The sequence below is a fragment of the Protomyctophum bolini genome, assembly GCF_963924005.1.
Source record: "Protomyctophum bolini genome assembly, chromosome: 12".
NCBI classification, from domain to species: Eukaryota; Metazoa; Chordata; class Actinopteri; order Myctophiformes; family Myctophidae; genus Protomyctophum; species Protomyctophum bolini.
The window spans coordinates 15,467,245-15,481,493 of NC_137873.1; the positions used below are offsets into that span (position 1 = coordinate 15,467,245).

Below are 14,249 nucleotides of genomic sequence, written 5' to 3' on the forward strand. Positions count from 1 at the left end.
CACTCTAGAGGATGTGACTGTAGCAGCTAAATGTAGCCAAAACACTCTAGAGGATGTGACTGTAGCAGCTAAATGTAGCCAAAACACTCTCCATGCGATCGACAACAACGGGAGGTGTGTGTATCTATGAACACACACACACACACACACACACACACACACACACACACACACACACACACACACACACACACACACACACACACACACACACACACACACACACACACACACACACACACACACACACACACACACACACACACACACACACACACACACACACACACACAGTACGTACCACAGCATTCTGGGGGTTGGCCTGTTCGTCGTGCATCTCTCTGATCTCCTGCTCCGTAGAGCCGTGAACTTGACTCAGAACACTGAACCACTGACTGTAAAGGCAATACAAAAATAATAACAATATTCATATTAACAAACTGTACAAGATCAAGGTGTGTCTTAGAGTAGGCTCTGTGCATAACTCCAGTTCCAGGTCTATCTTTTTTTGTTTTTAACTAAAATTATTATCCCACAATTTTGTTTATTTAGAACAACGTGTGATATGTCTTCTTTTATTTTCCTGAGACGAGTATTAATTTGATAAAGGTCGCATCATACGCATAAGTAATGTGGGAACGCCGCCTACTGAGTGGCAAAAAACTACTTTCGGGCCTTGACAGCCAATACATCCAAATAGAAAAGTCTGATTGCATTAGACAACGTTAAACTCACTTTGCCACTCGATTTGCCACTCATTTTGGTTTCCAGAAGTTGACACACTGACTGCACATCCTTCCTGTTCCGGTCCATTTTCCCATATACAGTAACTTCATTTGATTGGCCCTCGGCAGCAGATTTGAACCAGAAACACATGCGAATAATACATAATGTTTCTGGCTGAGCCCATCCGACATAGCTATGAGGAAATTAACTGGAACAGGCAACATGCAGTGTGCAGTATACGACACACTTCTGGAAACCTGGAACTATGCACGGAGGAGACTATTGGAGAATAAAGAACATATATCGCAAATAATATAATTCACAGACAAATCGCTGACAGCTACATGCAGGGTACTGTACTGTACATACTGTACTGTACAGCTACATGCAGGGTACTGTACTGTACATAGACAATTGGCAGAATGACAGACCTGGCGTCCTCGGCAGACTCTGCGATCAGGTGATATGTTCGTTCTTCCATCACGATGTCGATGCCATTCTCTTTACCTGTGATGTCCACGATCTCTCTGCAAAGAAACAAACTCATTTATCATGATTGCGCCGTGCGGGGAGTTTACAGATGGCGTCCTTCCCGTGTGGCTTCGCTCCCCCCAACACGGGCAATTGTGTTCACATACAGACAGTGGACGTTGAGCAAAGCCAGATGCACCGCGGTGGATTTGAACCCACGGCCTCTGTGGAGGTGGTCAGGCACTTTACCACTGCACCACCCGAGCGCCCTTCAGATAGCTACTTTCAACCAATGTTTGCAAGCAATACCACCACTACAGGCTATGAATTAGGCTTAGTTAAACTCTTAATTAATATAGTTCAGGGCTCTTCAAGGTTTTTCATAGATTTCATCGAAAGTTTCACAGACCTGTTTGACAGCAGTGTTGGATTTATGTGTATTTTCAGACATTTAACCACTTAAACCGTTTGGCTAAAGTTTTCCTCTGAATAAAAGAGCCCCTAGCTCTAGTGAACGGGCCTTACTTGGCGTGGTGTATCTCCAGCATGCCCTTCATCTTCTCCTCGCCGTCGTTCTCGAAGTACATGAGCTTGCTCTGCCGGAGGACAAACCAGCGGCGCTTCCAGTTGCGCCGCGACAGCGTGGACGAGCCGCCGCCCTTCTTGTGCAGCCAGCCCTGCTTCAGGGCCTCCTGCTTGGCCCGGAACCACAGGAAGGTCTCATCCTTCAGCACGCACCAGCGGCGCTTCCACGTGTTCATCAGGCCCCCTGAGAGAGAGAGAGAGAGACCCAGGATGAAACTCACTATCTCCCCTATACGTAGTAACAGTCAAGCTCCTAGCGGGTACCGCCCTGAGTCTAGTCTATACATATTTATGAGTGTTATTGCTTAAACATGGAACTTTATAATTGTGTGGGACATAGGGCTAGTTGTTAAAAGGTTACATAGTGCTGCTAATAATCACTGTTGGCCATTTGGCTCACAACACGTCACATATTGTATACTGTGCTATTTAAAAAATATGATATTGTGAAATAGTTTTTGAAATATATTTTAACAAAACAAATCTTGTATTGGGGTCCCTACATTATGTTCAGATGGGGTTCCGTGGCCAAATCTATATTAATTTAATTTGTGGGTTCTTGACATGAAAAGGTTTGAGAACCACATATATGATGCAGAAGAAAGATGTGGTTTCTTTATAATGAATGCAGTGCCATCTAGTGGTGACAAGACACACCATAAACTCAGTTTAGAAAACAGATGGACACTAATATAGAAGGATGGACCCATGTGGATCCACTTTATGACACTGGTTCCCAAACATTGGGTCGAGACCAGTTTAAAAAAAAAGTGAAATGGAACATTCGATCTGCACATATCGAATGTATAGCTACATTTTGATGCAAATACTACTTTTACTCTAGTAAATTTTTTATATCAAACTTTTACTTTATTAAAGTATTAAAGTATTTGAGTAGTTTGACATAGTGGCACATGCACGCGCGCATGCAAACACACAAGCACACGCACATGCACACACACACGCACACACAGTCACACACACACACACACACACACACACACACACACACACACACACACACACACACACACACACACACACACACACACACACACACGCACACACACGCACACACCTTTGATGTAGAGGAAGCTATGGAAGTACGGCAGAGTGACACAGCTGTAGACAGAGTCTCGTCGGTACGACAGCTCGTCATCGGTGTCGAAACGATCAAAGTCATCCTCACTGTCCTCGAACTGCCATGGAGAATATGAAGAGGAACACAATGATGTTTTAAAAGTTAGCCTGTAATTCACGACTGAGACGTATTATCTGTATTATTATTATTATTGTCATTCCTCTACACTGTCTCCCTCTCAGCTGTCCTACTGTCTGTGTCTCCCACTCTGTCTGTCTCTCAGCTGTCCTACTGTCTGTGTCTCCCACTCTGTCTGTCTCTCAGCTGTCCTACTGTCTGTGTCTCCCACTCTGTCTGTCTCTCAGCTGTCCTACTGTCTGTGTCTCCCACTCTGTCGGTCTCTCAGCTGTCCTACTGTCTGTGTCTCCCACTCTGTCTGTCTCTCAGCTGTCCTACTGTCTGTGTCTCCCACTCTGTCTGTCTCTCAGCTGTCCTACTGTCTGTGTCTCCCACACTGTCTGTCTCTCAGCTGTCCTACTGTCTGTGTCTCCCACTCTGTCTGTCTCTCAGCTGTCCTACTGTCTGTGTCTCCCACACTGTCTGTCTCTCAGCTGTCCTACTGTCTGTGTCTCCCACTCTGTCTGTCTCTCAGCTGTCCTACTGTCTGTGTCTCCCACTCTGTCTGTCTCTCAGCTGTCCTACTGTCTGTGTCTCCCACTCTGTCTGTCTCTCAGCTGTCCTACTGTCTGTGTCTCCCACTCTGTCTGTCTCTCAGCTGTCCTACTGTCTGTGTCTCCCACTCTGTCTGTCTCTCAGCTGTCCTACTGTCTGTGTCTCCCACACTGTCTGTCTCTCAGCTGTCCTACTGTCTGTGTCTCCCACTCTGTCTGTCTCTCAGCTGTCCTACTGTCTGTGTCTCCCACTCTGTCTGTCTCTCAGCTGTCCTACTGTCTGTGTCTCCCACTCTGTCTGTCTCTCAGCTGTCCTACTGTCTGTGTCTCCCACACTGTCTGTCTCTCAGCTGTCCTACTGTCTGTGTCTCCCACTCTGTCTGTCTCTCAGCTGTCCTACTGTCTGTGTCTCCCACTCTGTCTGTCTCTCAGCTGTCCTATACTGTCTGTGTCTCCCACTCTGTCTGTCTCTCAGCTGATCTACAAAAATAACTGCGATTATCTCAAATAAATCCGATTAGGCGATTATGTCATAACTGTGACAGGCGTAGAGTTGTATACCCACCGATGACTGCGCTCCCTCGGAGCTGAAGCGGTAGGCCCCTGAGCTGTTGTAGGTGCCCACGGAGCCCCTGCAGTCCGGGGACCACCCGGCGCTGCGGGGCCCCGACAGGGCCAGACTGCCGCTGGACACGATGGCGCCCTCGTCATAGTCGTCCTGGTCGTAGTCAGAGTCCTCGTCCGGCGGGATCAGCTCCACCAGCTCGTCTGACGTAGCCTCCGAGGAGGGCGCCCCCTGTGGGTGGGGAGGTCAAGGTCGTCGGAGTTTAGCTGACGTGACGTTTGCCCCACACCGTTTTTTGTGTTGAAAATGGCTGATTTACAAACGTGTAGCTTGCATTGAACATTAGAATATATAGTGATATAATGTAATAATAAAAATGTATTTAGCTAAACATAATCTCATAATAAGCTCAATAAAATAGCAATTAATAATTGTAATTAGACGAGCATAATTCCAATTAATAACTGTGAATAGTTCAAAATCATTAAAAACATATAAGTGTGATTAGTTCAAAGTAATGGCAGTTAATAACTCCAATTATCTCTAATTAACTGCAATCAGGCCAATTCCACAACGACGGCGCCGTTGGGGTGGTACAGTACAGACCTGCGGGAGGCAGTAGGCGGAGTCTCCGCTGGACGAGGCGCTGTGGCCTCCGGGGGGCGCGGCGGCCAGAGGGGGGTGTGGCACCGGCGGCAGGGGGAGGGTCATGGTGGGCGGGGTCAGCAGCGGGAGGGGCGGCGGCAGGACGCCGTCGTTGGCGTACGGGTCCTCCTCGGCCGACGAGTCATCGCTGGTGCGGATGCCGCTGGTGCGCTGGCCGTCCGAGTGGCCGTGCTCGCTGGGGTTGGGCGAGTCTTTGAACGCCTCGTCGTCGGCGCCGAAGCCTTCGTCCACGTCCTCCTCTTCCTCCCTTCACCGTTGATTGGCCGACGGGTTCCATGTTTTTATTGACAAGGATGGAAACGTAATCGTCATAACCTTGTGCTTCCGAAGCGGTTATTATTATTAATTTTTTTTAAACAAATATTGTAAAGTTGTTTTTATTTGTGTTGTTCTCTGTAAAGACCCCCCACGTAAAGCGTCTTTGGGTAAAGTTTGAGATATTATTATTATTATTATTATTATAGCCACATAAAAAAGGAGAAAAGAAGTGTTTCTAGCGTACCTTTCTGGGTGTCTCCTCCCTCCTCCTCCTCCTCCTCCCCCCCCTCCGCCCTCCTTCTTCTCCTCCTCGCCGGGGCCGACGCCCAGCGACGTCTCGATGTTGCGCACGCACTCGTCGATCTCGTCGAAGTTGAGCGAGTCCAGGAAGTGCTGTGCCGCCAGGCACGCCTCCTCCTCCAGGTGGCGCAGCTCCTGGTCGCGCAGCAGCTCGAGGCGGAGCAGCGACGCCTCCGTCAGAGATAGCTCCTCCCTCTCCTTCTGACGCTGCAGCGCCTGCATACACCCATTGGTTGGAAAAACAGTTGGTCAGAATTGAAGAAGAAGACAAAAGAAACCACGACAAAGCCCCAGATGCTCGTTTCCATTGTCTTCCATGCATATAGAAGCGGTGTCTATTTCGTCGACTAAAACTGTGATGAAAAATGTCTGTCGACTACTTAATTTCACTGACAAAAACTCAATGAAAACTAAGCTATGATGACTAAACTATGACTAAATGTACTGACAATTTTGTCAACAAATAAAAAACTAGACAGAAATGGCAAGTCTATAGATTTTTAATGGGTTTTTAGAGTGTATAATTATAAATTCCCCGTCGCCGTTATTTCATTTTTCACATTTTTTACATGAGAACATGTCCCCAAGTGTCGGGCTTTGGGGATGCGTCATCTACGTTGGGATGCAGAAGGCAGTGCATGGCTAAAAAGACCTAGACAGACATGTTAGGGACGACTCATTCTGGGAACCCATCGGGGAAAAAAGGGGAAAAAACAGCACCCTCTGCTGTTTGTTTCCTTCCCTCTGGGGCCGCCGCCTAATAGAATGTAGATAACAGGATGTTGGCCCGTTTGGTCCGCCCTCAGCCCTCCTCCCCCGGCGGGGCCCTCAGCCCTCTTCCCCCGGCGGGGCCCTCAGCCCTCCTCCCCCGGTGGGGCCCTCAGCCCTCCTCCCCCGGCGGGGCCCTCAGCCCTCCTCCCCCGGTGGGGCCCTCAGCCCTCCTCCCCCGGCGGGGCCCTCAGCCCTCCTCCCCCGGCGGGGCCCTCAGCCCTCCTCCCCCGGCGGGGCCCTCAGCCCTCCTCCCCCGGCGGGGCCCTCAGCCCTCCTCCCCCGGTGGGGCCCTCAGCCCTCCTCCCCCGGTGGGGCCCTCAGCCCTCTTCCCCCGGTCGGGCCCTCAGCCCTCTTCCCCCGGTCGGGCCCTCAGCCCTCCTCCCCCGGTCGGGCCCTCAGCCCTCTTCCCCCGGTGGGGCCCTCAGCCCTCTTCCCCCGGTCGGGCCCTCAGCCCTCCTCCCCCGGTCGGGCCCTCAGCCCTCTTCCCCCGGTCGGGCCCTCAGCCCTCCTCCCCTTCTGTTTTCATTCCACTAATCCCCGATGTACACACGTTCTATATGCCCCTGCCAGCAGATTCAGTAGCGCAGCTCGGAGAGATTAGGGACGACTAGTGGAGAAGACATGCAGTAGAACTAAGACAAGTCATATTATATGCTTGGCTGTTCGTGGGACGGGTGTCACAGTCCCAAAATAACCGTCTCACACACACAAGAACACATCAGGCATCCTGGCGATATTCAGTTCACTAAATAGTCAACCTAAAACTGGACTAAAACTAAAATGTTTCAAATGACTAAGACTATGACTAAAACTATAAAAATCAGACCTGTCTGAAGTGAGTGGTGCAACAGCGCCCCCTGTTGGTACCCTAAACACAGGGACATACAGACATAGGGATGGACATAGGGACACATTTCCACTCAAAAATGTGCAGTCAAAATGAATGCCGTCACTGACCTGGATCTCCCGCTCCAACCGTAAGATCTCCTCCACCTTGGACGCCTCCTGGGGACGGATGGCCGTGGACGCCTCCTCCTCTCCTGCCTCTGACGCCTCCTCCTCCTCGTCCTCCTCCAATGAGGAGGCCTCCTGCTCCTCCGTGGGCGTAGGGGTGGGGGTCAGAGCGGCCAGATGTTCAGCCTGTCGCAGCTCCTCTAGTCTCCTCAGCTCCTCAGCCTGCATGGGAGGAGAAAACGCAGATGTTCATGAGCCAGAAGAGAGACGGGAACAGAGCGAAGGGTGCCTGCATGGACCCCACTTTGGGAACCACTGGTCTAGGGCATTCTCATGTCAAGGACCCCCAAATTGATTTGGTTCCATTTGTACTCTCTCACACTGTCGGTTAGCCATTTCCGCAATTCGTGCATTTCATAAGTTTTGTTTAATTAGCCGGGTTTCCAGAATATTCAAAAGCAGGCGCTGTTAACGTGTAGATCTTCTATTTTTGGGAAAATCATGAAAATTGGCACAATCCTTGAATATACAGTATAGGCTATCATGTTTGTTTTAAAGCAAAGTAAACTTAAATCTTTGCTTCTGATTTGTAGAATCGGCCTCAGGTCTAAATGGGTTACAGTGTCTTTTACAGTAAACCGAATGGGTCTCACCTCTCTGGACAATCTCTCCATCTCCAGCCTCCGTCTCTCCCTACAGACAGACAGATAATGTAATGCAGCTGTCATGATAAAATAAAGTGGAACAGACATATTCGGTTAGATTGAATTGAAGACCCATCAGTCATCTGAAACGAGGTTAATAAAGATCCCAGATACACAACACACACATAGCCTTCAAATGCACGCACGCACGCACGCACGCACACACGCACACACGCACGCACGCAGACAGACTGACAGAAACGCTCCGAAAATAGCCGATCTACTATTTCCGTCACACAGACAAGAATACATCAGGCATTAGACGTCATCCTGGCGATATTCAGTTCACTAAATCAACTAGTCGACCAAAAACTCTTGTCATGAAATTTAGTCAAACTAAAATTGGACTAAAACTAAAATATTTCAAATGACTATGACTAAAACTATAAAAATCAGACCTGTCTGAAGTGAGTGGTGCAACAGCGCCCCCTGTTAGTACCCTAAACACAGGGACATACAGACATAGGGACATTGCTGTTCCTGGGAGTGGTTGCACCACATGACACAGACAGACAGACAGACAGACAGACAGACAGACAGACAGACAGACAGACAGACAGACAGACGCGCACCTCTCCAGCTCCTCCTCCAGGTGTCTCCTCCTCCTCTCCAGTTCTGCCTCCTCCTCCTCGCGCCTCCTCCTCTCCTCCACTAGGAGGCGTTGTCTCCTCTCCTCCAGCAGGTGGCAGTACGTGCGGCGTGCCCTGCGTCCTCTCAGGTGGCGCTGCAGCGTCAGCGCGGCGCAGCGCACCAGCGTGTACTTCCTGCGCTCCAGCAGCGCGCGCACGTTCTTCTGGATGACCACCACGCACCGCAGCAGCTTCCTGTACTGCTTCCTGTGGCCGGGGACAACACACAAAATAATTATAATAATCATAAATCTTTATTGATGTTCAGACAGTCTGTCTGTCTGTGGTTCTGTTTGTCAGTCTAGAGTTTTCAATTCTCGTGTTGTGTGTGTTTGTTGGAGCTTTGTATGTGTTCTGTCCGTGCGTGCCTGCGTGCATACCTGGCCATGTATCCCATGATGTGAGCCTGGATGATCATAGCTGCTTTCAACACCTCCACCTCCCTCTGGTTCTCCAACCGATGCTCCAGAGACTCCTTCAGAAACACCTGCACTCGCACACACACACACACACACACACACACACACCAGTTAGAAGTTTCTGTTTCAGCATGCTAAACTTTTCAGCAAGAGAAAGACTTTAGTTTCTATTGGCTTGGAATCCCCATCGATGATGTCACTGGTAGGCAGGTTTCTGAACCGCCCTTCTGAGCAGACAGAAACGGTGCCGTATCATGGCAGATGGCAACTTACTAATGAGCACCAATTATGTGAAGATGAGCTTAGAAAATGGGTGAAGTGGTTCTTTAATGTCCTGCCGTAACATTGATTTAACTGCACTCTGCTGTGCTGCGCTCGCGGCGCTTTCTTGCAACACATGTCAGGGTCAGTGTGTGTGTGTGTGTGTGTGTGTATGCGTGTGGGTCATTGTTTAAATTGCCTCTGTCAGGAGGAAACCCAGACAGACACACAGACACTGTGAGCTTGAAGATCTGCTATTTGTGATATTTTCCTATGCCAAAGTAGAGCACTAATTTACGAATAAACGTAAAAACTTGAAATATGGAGAATTGGAGATGCAAGGTTTCTTGTGTGACAGCGACACATGCCAGTGTCATTGTTTACATGCAGCTTTATGGCTGCAAACTCAATCCCCTGGAAGTTATGGGTCCTCCGCTGTGTATCCCAGAGTTCCTTGCTCTCCTGGGGTTTGACCTCTGACCCCCCGCTCACAAAGAGCTTAACAGCGTCGGTCAGATGTTAGCGGAGGCCGCTAGCGCCTCTTTGTAACGCTAATTAGCATAGTAATGATTAAACAGGATTTGTGTGTGCCATTAATTGGCATGCTGCTGCTATTCTGTCTGTGTGCGTGCGTGCGTATAAACACACATACACTCATGCACAGTATGCAGTCAAATACAAAACAAAAACACACATGTGCGTGTGTAGAAGTGTCGTTGAGCAAGATACTGAATCCCTAACTGATCCTGATGAACATATTGGTGTCTTGAGTTTGACTCTTGCATTTCTTCTGCTGTCAGTGTGTGTGTGTGTGTGTGTGTGTGCGAGTGTGCGTACATGCATGCGTGTGTGTGTGTGTGTGTGTGTGTGTGTGTGTGTGTGTGTGCGCGTGCGTCACGCACGCAAGAAAACTACTTTTAAAAAACCTACAGTTTATAATAAATCAATATGAATATGAATTAAGCATAAAGTATCTCACCTTGGTCTTCCCAAGCTGCCATTCTACACAGCTGGCGTCGTAGAGGTGGAGCAACTGCAGGCACCGCCCCCTGGGGTCCTCCTGTATGGCCACGCCCCTCATTAACGCCTTGTACCTGAGGGAGGGGGCGGAGTCACAACATGTTCACATGACTCACCTGGTGACCATACAGCAAGGCACATATCACCATAAAACATCATTTCCCTTTTCTATTTGAGCCCCCGAGCCAACTGCGACAGACCAATGTGCGTAACTACGTTTTTATTACTCAAAACCTCCAGCTCCAGTGTAGATATTCACCAACGAAAAATCAAACAGCAAAAATAATACTGGCCAAAAATACAAAACAAAGAACTCAAAAATACTTAATGTACAACGTAGGAAAAAGGAAAAATAACAAACTACACTAGGCTATGCCCATGACATGGGCCCCAGCAGCTCTCTCACAGGGCTGTCAGCATGATGCCTGCCCCAGCATAACTGCCTAGCTCTGCCTGCAGTCTCCTCTTTATAGGAGAGGATCCTACCACCCACAGCGAAGCAATTAAATTAAATATAAACAGTAGATCTACAAGCTCACAGCTATCAGCTGAACCTGAATAGGTAACCCCACCCCTAGATGTTCTATTTTAGATTATACATCATATGGGGTTACATTCATTTCCCCCGATAATAGACATACTTTACACTTGACATTGTGGAACACCCCTACTCCTCAACAGTACTTGGCACCTTCCCCCCTTCTTAAAGTGCCAGCACTGGAAAGGCCATACAAACACTGAGGTTGCAATAAACACAGGTTAATAAACGGAATGTTTCCCCTTTGTGTATCATTTCATTTGTACATCCTGTAAATGCATACATCAACAGTATTGACGTTATATGATATGATTATATGGACCTGTCTGCCCCACTACCCACAGTGGTTATCGGTTTATTCCCCCTCACAAGTCACTGTATCCTAAAACATAGAACTAATTTCCTTACAGCAGGTCTCTGCTTTTCGGAACTATCAGAGACCATCAGGAATTATGGAAGATGCTGGTGAACATGCTATAGTTTGACCCATTAAAATTGTCTTTAATCTAAAGGCCAGTCCACACCAATGCAACTATAGTCGCAACATACAACCAGTTTAAATTGCCTGACTCTCCAGTTGCTGACTGGTGCCATTTGGGAATAATGGTTGTAATTTGCAAGGAGTTGCATTGGTGTGGCCTTTAGACAATTTCATATCTTGTTGGGCCATGCACATTGGGCCTGTTATTGTGGACATTCTGCTTTGCATTGCTTTCTCTTAACTTGCCTTTAACATGCATTTGCAGAGCAGCAATTAATGTGCAGTTTAGTATACATTTTCTGTTGAATCAATTCAATACGGGAAAGCATTTTAGGCACAATTTTAGGCAAATACATATCACTTTGGTGGTCCTTGGCACAACAAGGTTTGAGAACTATACGTGATTTAGAAGGAATTTGTTAGAATTGGCCTCTCAGGACCCGACATACTTCAATCAAAGTGGACCCACCTGAAGCAGAACTCCTGGAAGGGCCTGCGGACGGGAAAGCCCGTCCTGCGGATCTTGACCGTCTCCAGCATGCCTGAGTACCTCAGCTGGTTCAGAACCACGGCGTGGTCAAACTGCTCTGGCATCTGGTGGCACAAGCATGGTACAAGCTAGCGTCAGTCATGGAACCGGGGCTCAACACGGTACAAGTGTGTGTGTGTGTGTGTGTGTGTGTGTGTGAGAGTGAGTGAGTGAGTGAGTGAATGAGAGAGAGAGAGGGAGAGAGAGAGAGAGAGAGAGACACGGACACGCCCCCTCTGACGTCTGTGGCCAAACCACACGACACGCCGTCCCTTTAAACTGGCACACGGAAGTACGTCAGCACACACGCAACACACTGCCGGGCCTTTAAACTTGAACACAGACTTACGTAAGCCACACACACACACACACACACACACACACACACACACACACACAGACAGCATACCAGTCGTAACCTTCAGTCAACGGACCAGTAGAGTGTTGTCCATCTGTAGTAGACCGGGCGCTACTACAGTATGCGTGACAGTGGTGACCATACAGTAGTGACAGTGACAGAGAGTCATTCAGTACGGCCGCGGTCACCCCCGGTGACCCCCAGGGGGCGACCCCGTCACCCTGGTGGGAGGAAAGAGGGGGGCGGCGGGCGGGAAACAGGGCCGCTTTTATACACGCCAAAGGCTGCCATTTATTCCCCATGGAATCGACCCCCGATAGCCCGTACGCACGCTCGCACACGGACATTGTATTACTGCACTTGTGAGGACATTAGTGTTTTTATATCTACAGGCTCATATATAACGCATCGCGTCAGTGACTTTTCGGTGCATAACACGAGAGATTATAAATCAGACAAAAAAGAAATTACACCATAAAACAACCATTTATCTTGTGAGGACCTGGAAATGGGCCTGACAATGTCTGTTTCTCACAATCTACTATACTTCAGTCCTCAAGTATCGTTATACAAGAAAAAAACCTGCACGCGTGCAGAAACGCCCACACACACACACGCACGCACAGTCGCACACACACATACACACACACACACACACACACACACACACACACACACACACACACACACACACACACACAGCATACACAGCTGCAGAGGACAAGATGACTTGACTGAATGAAAACCTTTAATGAACACAGATCGGATGGAGAGAGAGAGAGAGAGAGAGAGAGAGAGAGAGAGAGAGAGAGAGAGAGAGAGACTTGCCGATCAAGAACCTGAAAAATGGGATAAACACCAAATTGACTCTGCGTGCGGAATTCTGCAAATCCATTCTCCGCATCCAACGGAAAATGCCAAACACACCACTTCACACAAAACAAGGTAGAAACTGAGCTACACCAAACATACAACTTCACACAAAACAAGGTAGAAACTGAGCTACACCAAACATACAACTTCACACAAAACAAGGTAGAAACTGAGCTACACCAAACATACAACTTCACACAAAACAAAGCTACACCAAGACAAGGCATCAGAGACACATACTTCCCACGGATACAATCACCCAAAGAGAGTTTGAAAACATGACTACATGCATGACATGCCTGTTGGGTGGAGTACAACAATGAAAACATGACTACCGGTACATGCATGACTGCATGTTGGGTGGAGTACAACAATGTGCAAACACAGCAGCAAGATGTGTGTGCTGCTGTGAGAATGTCAAATGGAATACAACCACAGTAAGGAATACAAATCCATGTGTGTACCCCTACACTGTTTACAGCAAATGACCTCAGTACATAGAAATACTGTTCATATAAACAGAGAAACTCACTTTAATCCAATTACATTTGAATAAATTCCTGCCATTTGTCGCAAATGTTTTGACATACTGCTGTCATCTTTCAAAAGTATAAAGCTAACATCTCCTATATGGATGTATAACTATCTCTGACAGAAAATACACAATGATTTTTATAGTTTCACAAGATAGTATCACTCAAAGTGTTAATGTAACACAGCTCTGTTTACAGTTTACACCTTTATTTTATTCCTATTAAAGCCTATATTCAATATTTATTTGTACATACATACTTTTATCTTGATTGTTTTGTTCCACTTTTTCTTTAGCAATGTAAACAATTTGGCTTTGGCAATGTAGAGAGGTCATTAACATAGCGGCGGTCGTTTGCATAATGAGATGTACGGTTTCAGATACATACCAGTGCATATCTCTCTCCCCCCCCCCTCTCTCTCTCTCCATTTCTGATTCTTTGTTCCTGTAATTTTGTCCAGTTCTGTTTTTACACTGCACCCCCCATATCTTTCTCTGCCTTTCTGTCTGTCTGTCTGTCCGTTCGTCCGTCCGTCCGTCCATCCATCCGCATTTCAAAATCACACCTGTGTGAACTGAGCAGTGCAGGCAGCTGTTCATACTCCAAACAGACAGAAATACATAAATACAGACATACACACATCATGGCCATCATTGGAGCGGTTAGGCACCGCAAAAAAATAAATAAAAATGCATGTCTGATATCTGCTGCTAAATGGTGTCACCTGAATGTCAGACTATATGCACAAAGACCTATGGTCTATACCAGTGGTTCTCAACCAATATTTGAACTGAGAACCCGCACCCTGACAAACACCTGGAAGTGTATAGAGTCGGCACAACGCTGACAAAGTCCC

General features: G+C 47.8%; 1 protein-coding gene across 1 annotated transcript in view; it reads right to left on the reverse strand.

Moving 5' to 3' along the window:
• myo10 (myosin X) overlaps nucleotides 1–14,249 on the reverse strand; it is a 158,221-nt gene that overhangs the window by 32,267 nt on the left and 111,705 nt on the right. The window contains exons 20-32 of the mRNA XM_080777446.1: nucleotides 11,570–11,694; nucleotides 10,041–10,155; nucleotides 8,762–8,868; nucleotides 8,325–8,588; nucleotides 7,702–7,741; nucleotides 7,052–7,270; nucleotides 5,268–5,539; nucleotides 4,706–5,012; nucleotides 4,100–4,330; nucleotides 2,861–2,981; nucleotides 1,723–1,966; nucleotides 1,158–1,253; nucleotides 302–395 (exon numbers count right to left, since the gene is read on the reverse strand). Coding sequence (XP_080633572.1) covers nucleotides 302–395; nucleotides 1,158–1,253; nucleotides 1,723–1,966; nucleotides 2,861–2,981; nucleotides 4,100–4,330; nucleotides 4,706–5,012; nucleotides 5,268–5,539; nucleotides 7,052–7,270; nucleotides 7,702–7,741; nucleotides 8,325–8,588; nucleotides 8,762–8,868; nucleotides 10,041–10,155; nucleotides 11,570–11,694 — 2,235 coding nt within the window. The remainder of the gene's footprint in view (nucleotides 1–301; nucleotides 396–1,157; nucleotides 1,254–1,722; nucleotides 1,967–2,860; nucleotides 2,982–4,099; nucleotides 4,331–4,705; nucleotides 5,013–5,267; nucleotides 5,540–7,051; nucleotides 7,271–7,701; nucleotides 7,742–8,324; nucleotides 8,589–8,761; nucleotides 8,869–10,040; nucleotides 10,156–11,569; nucleotides 11,695–14,249) is intronic.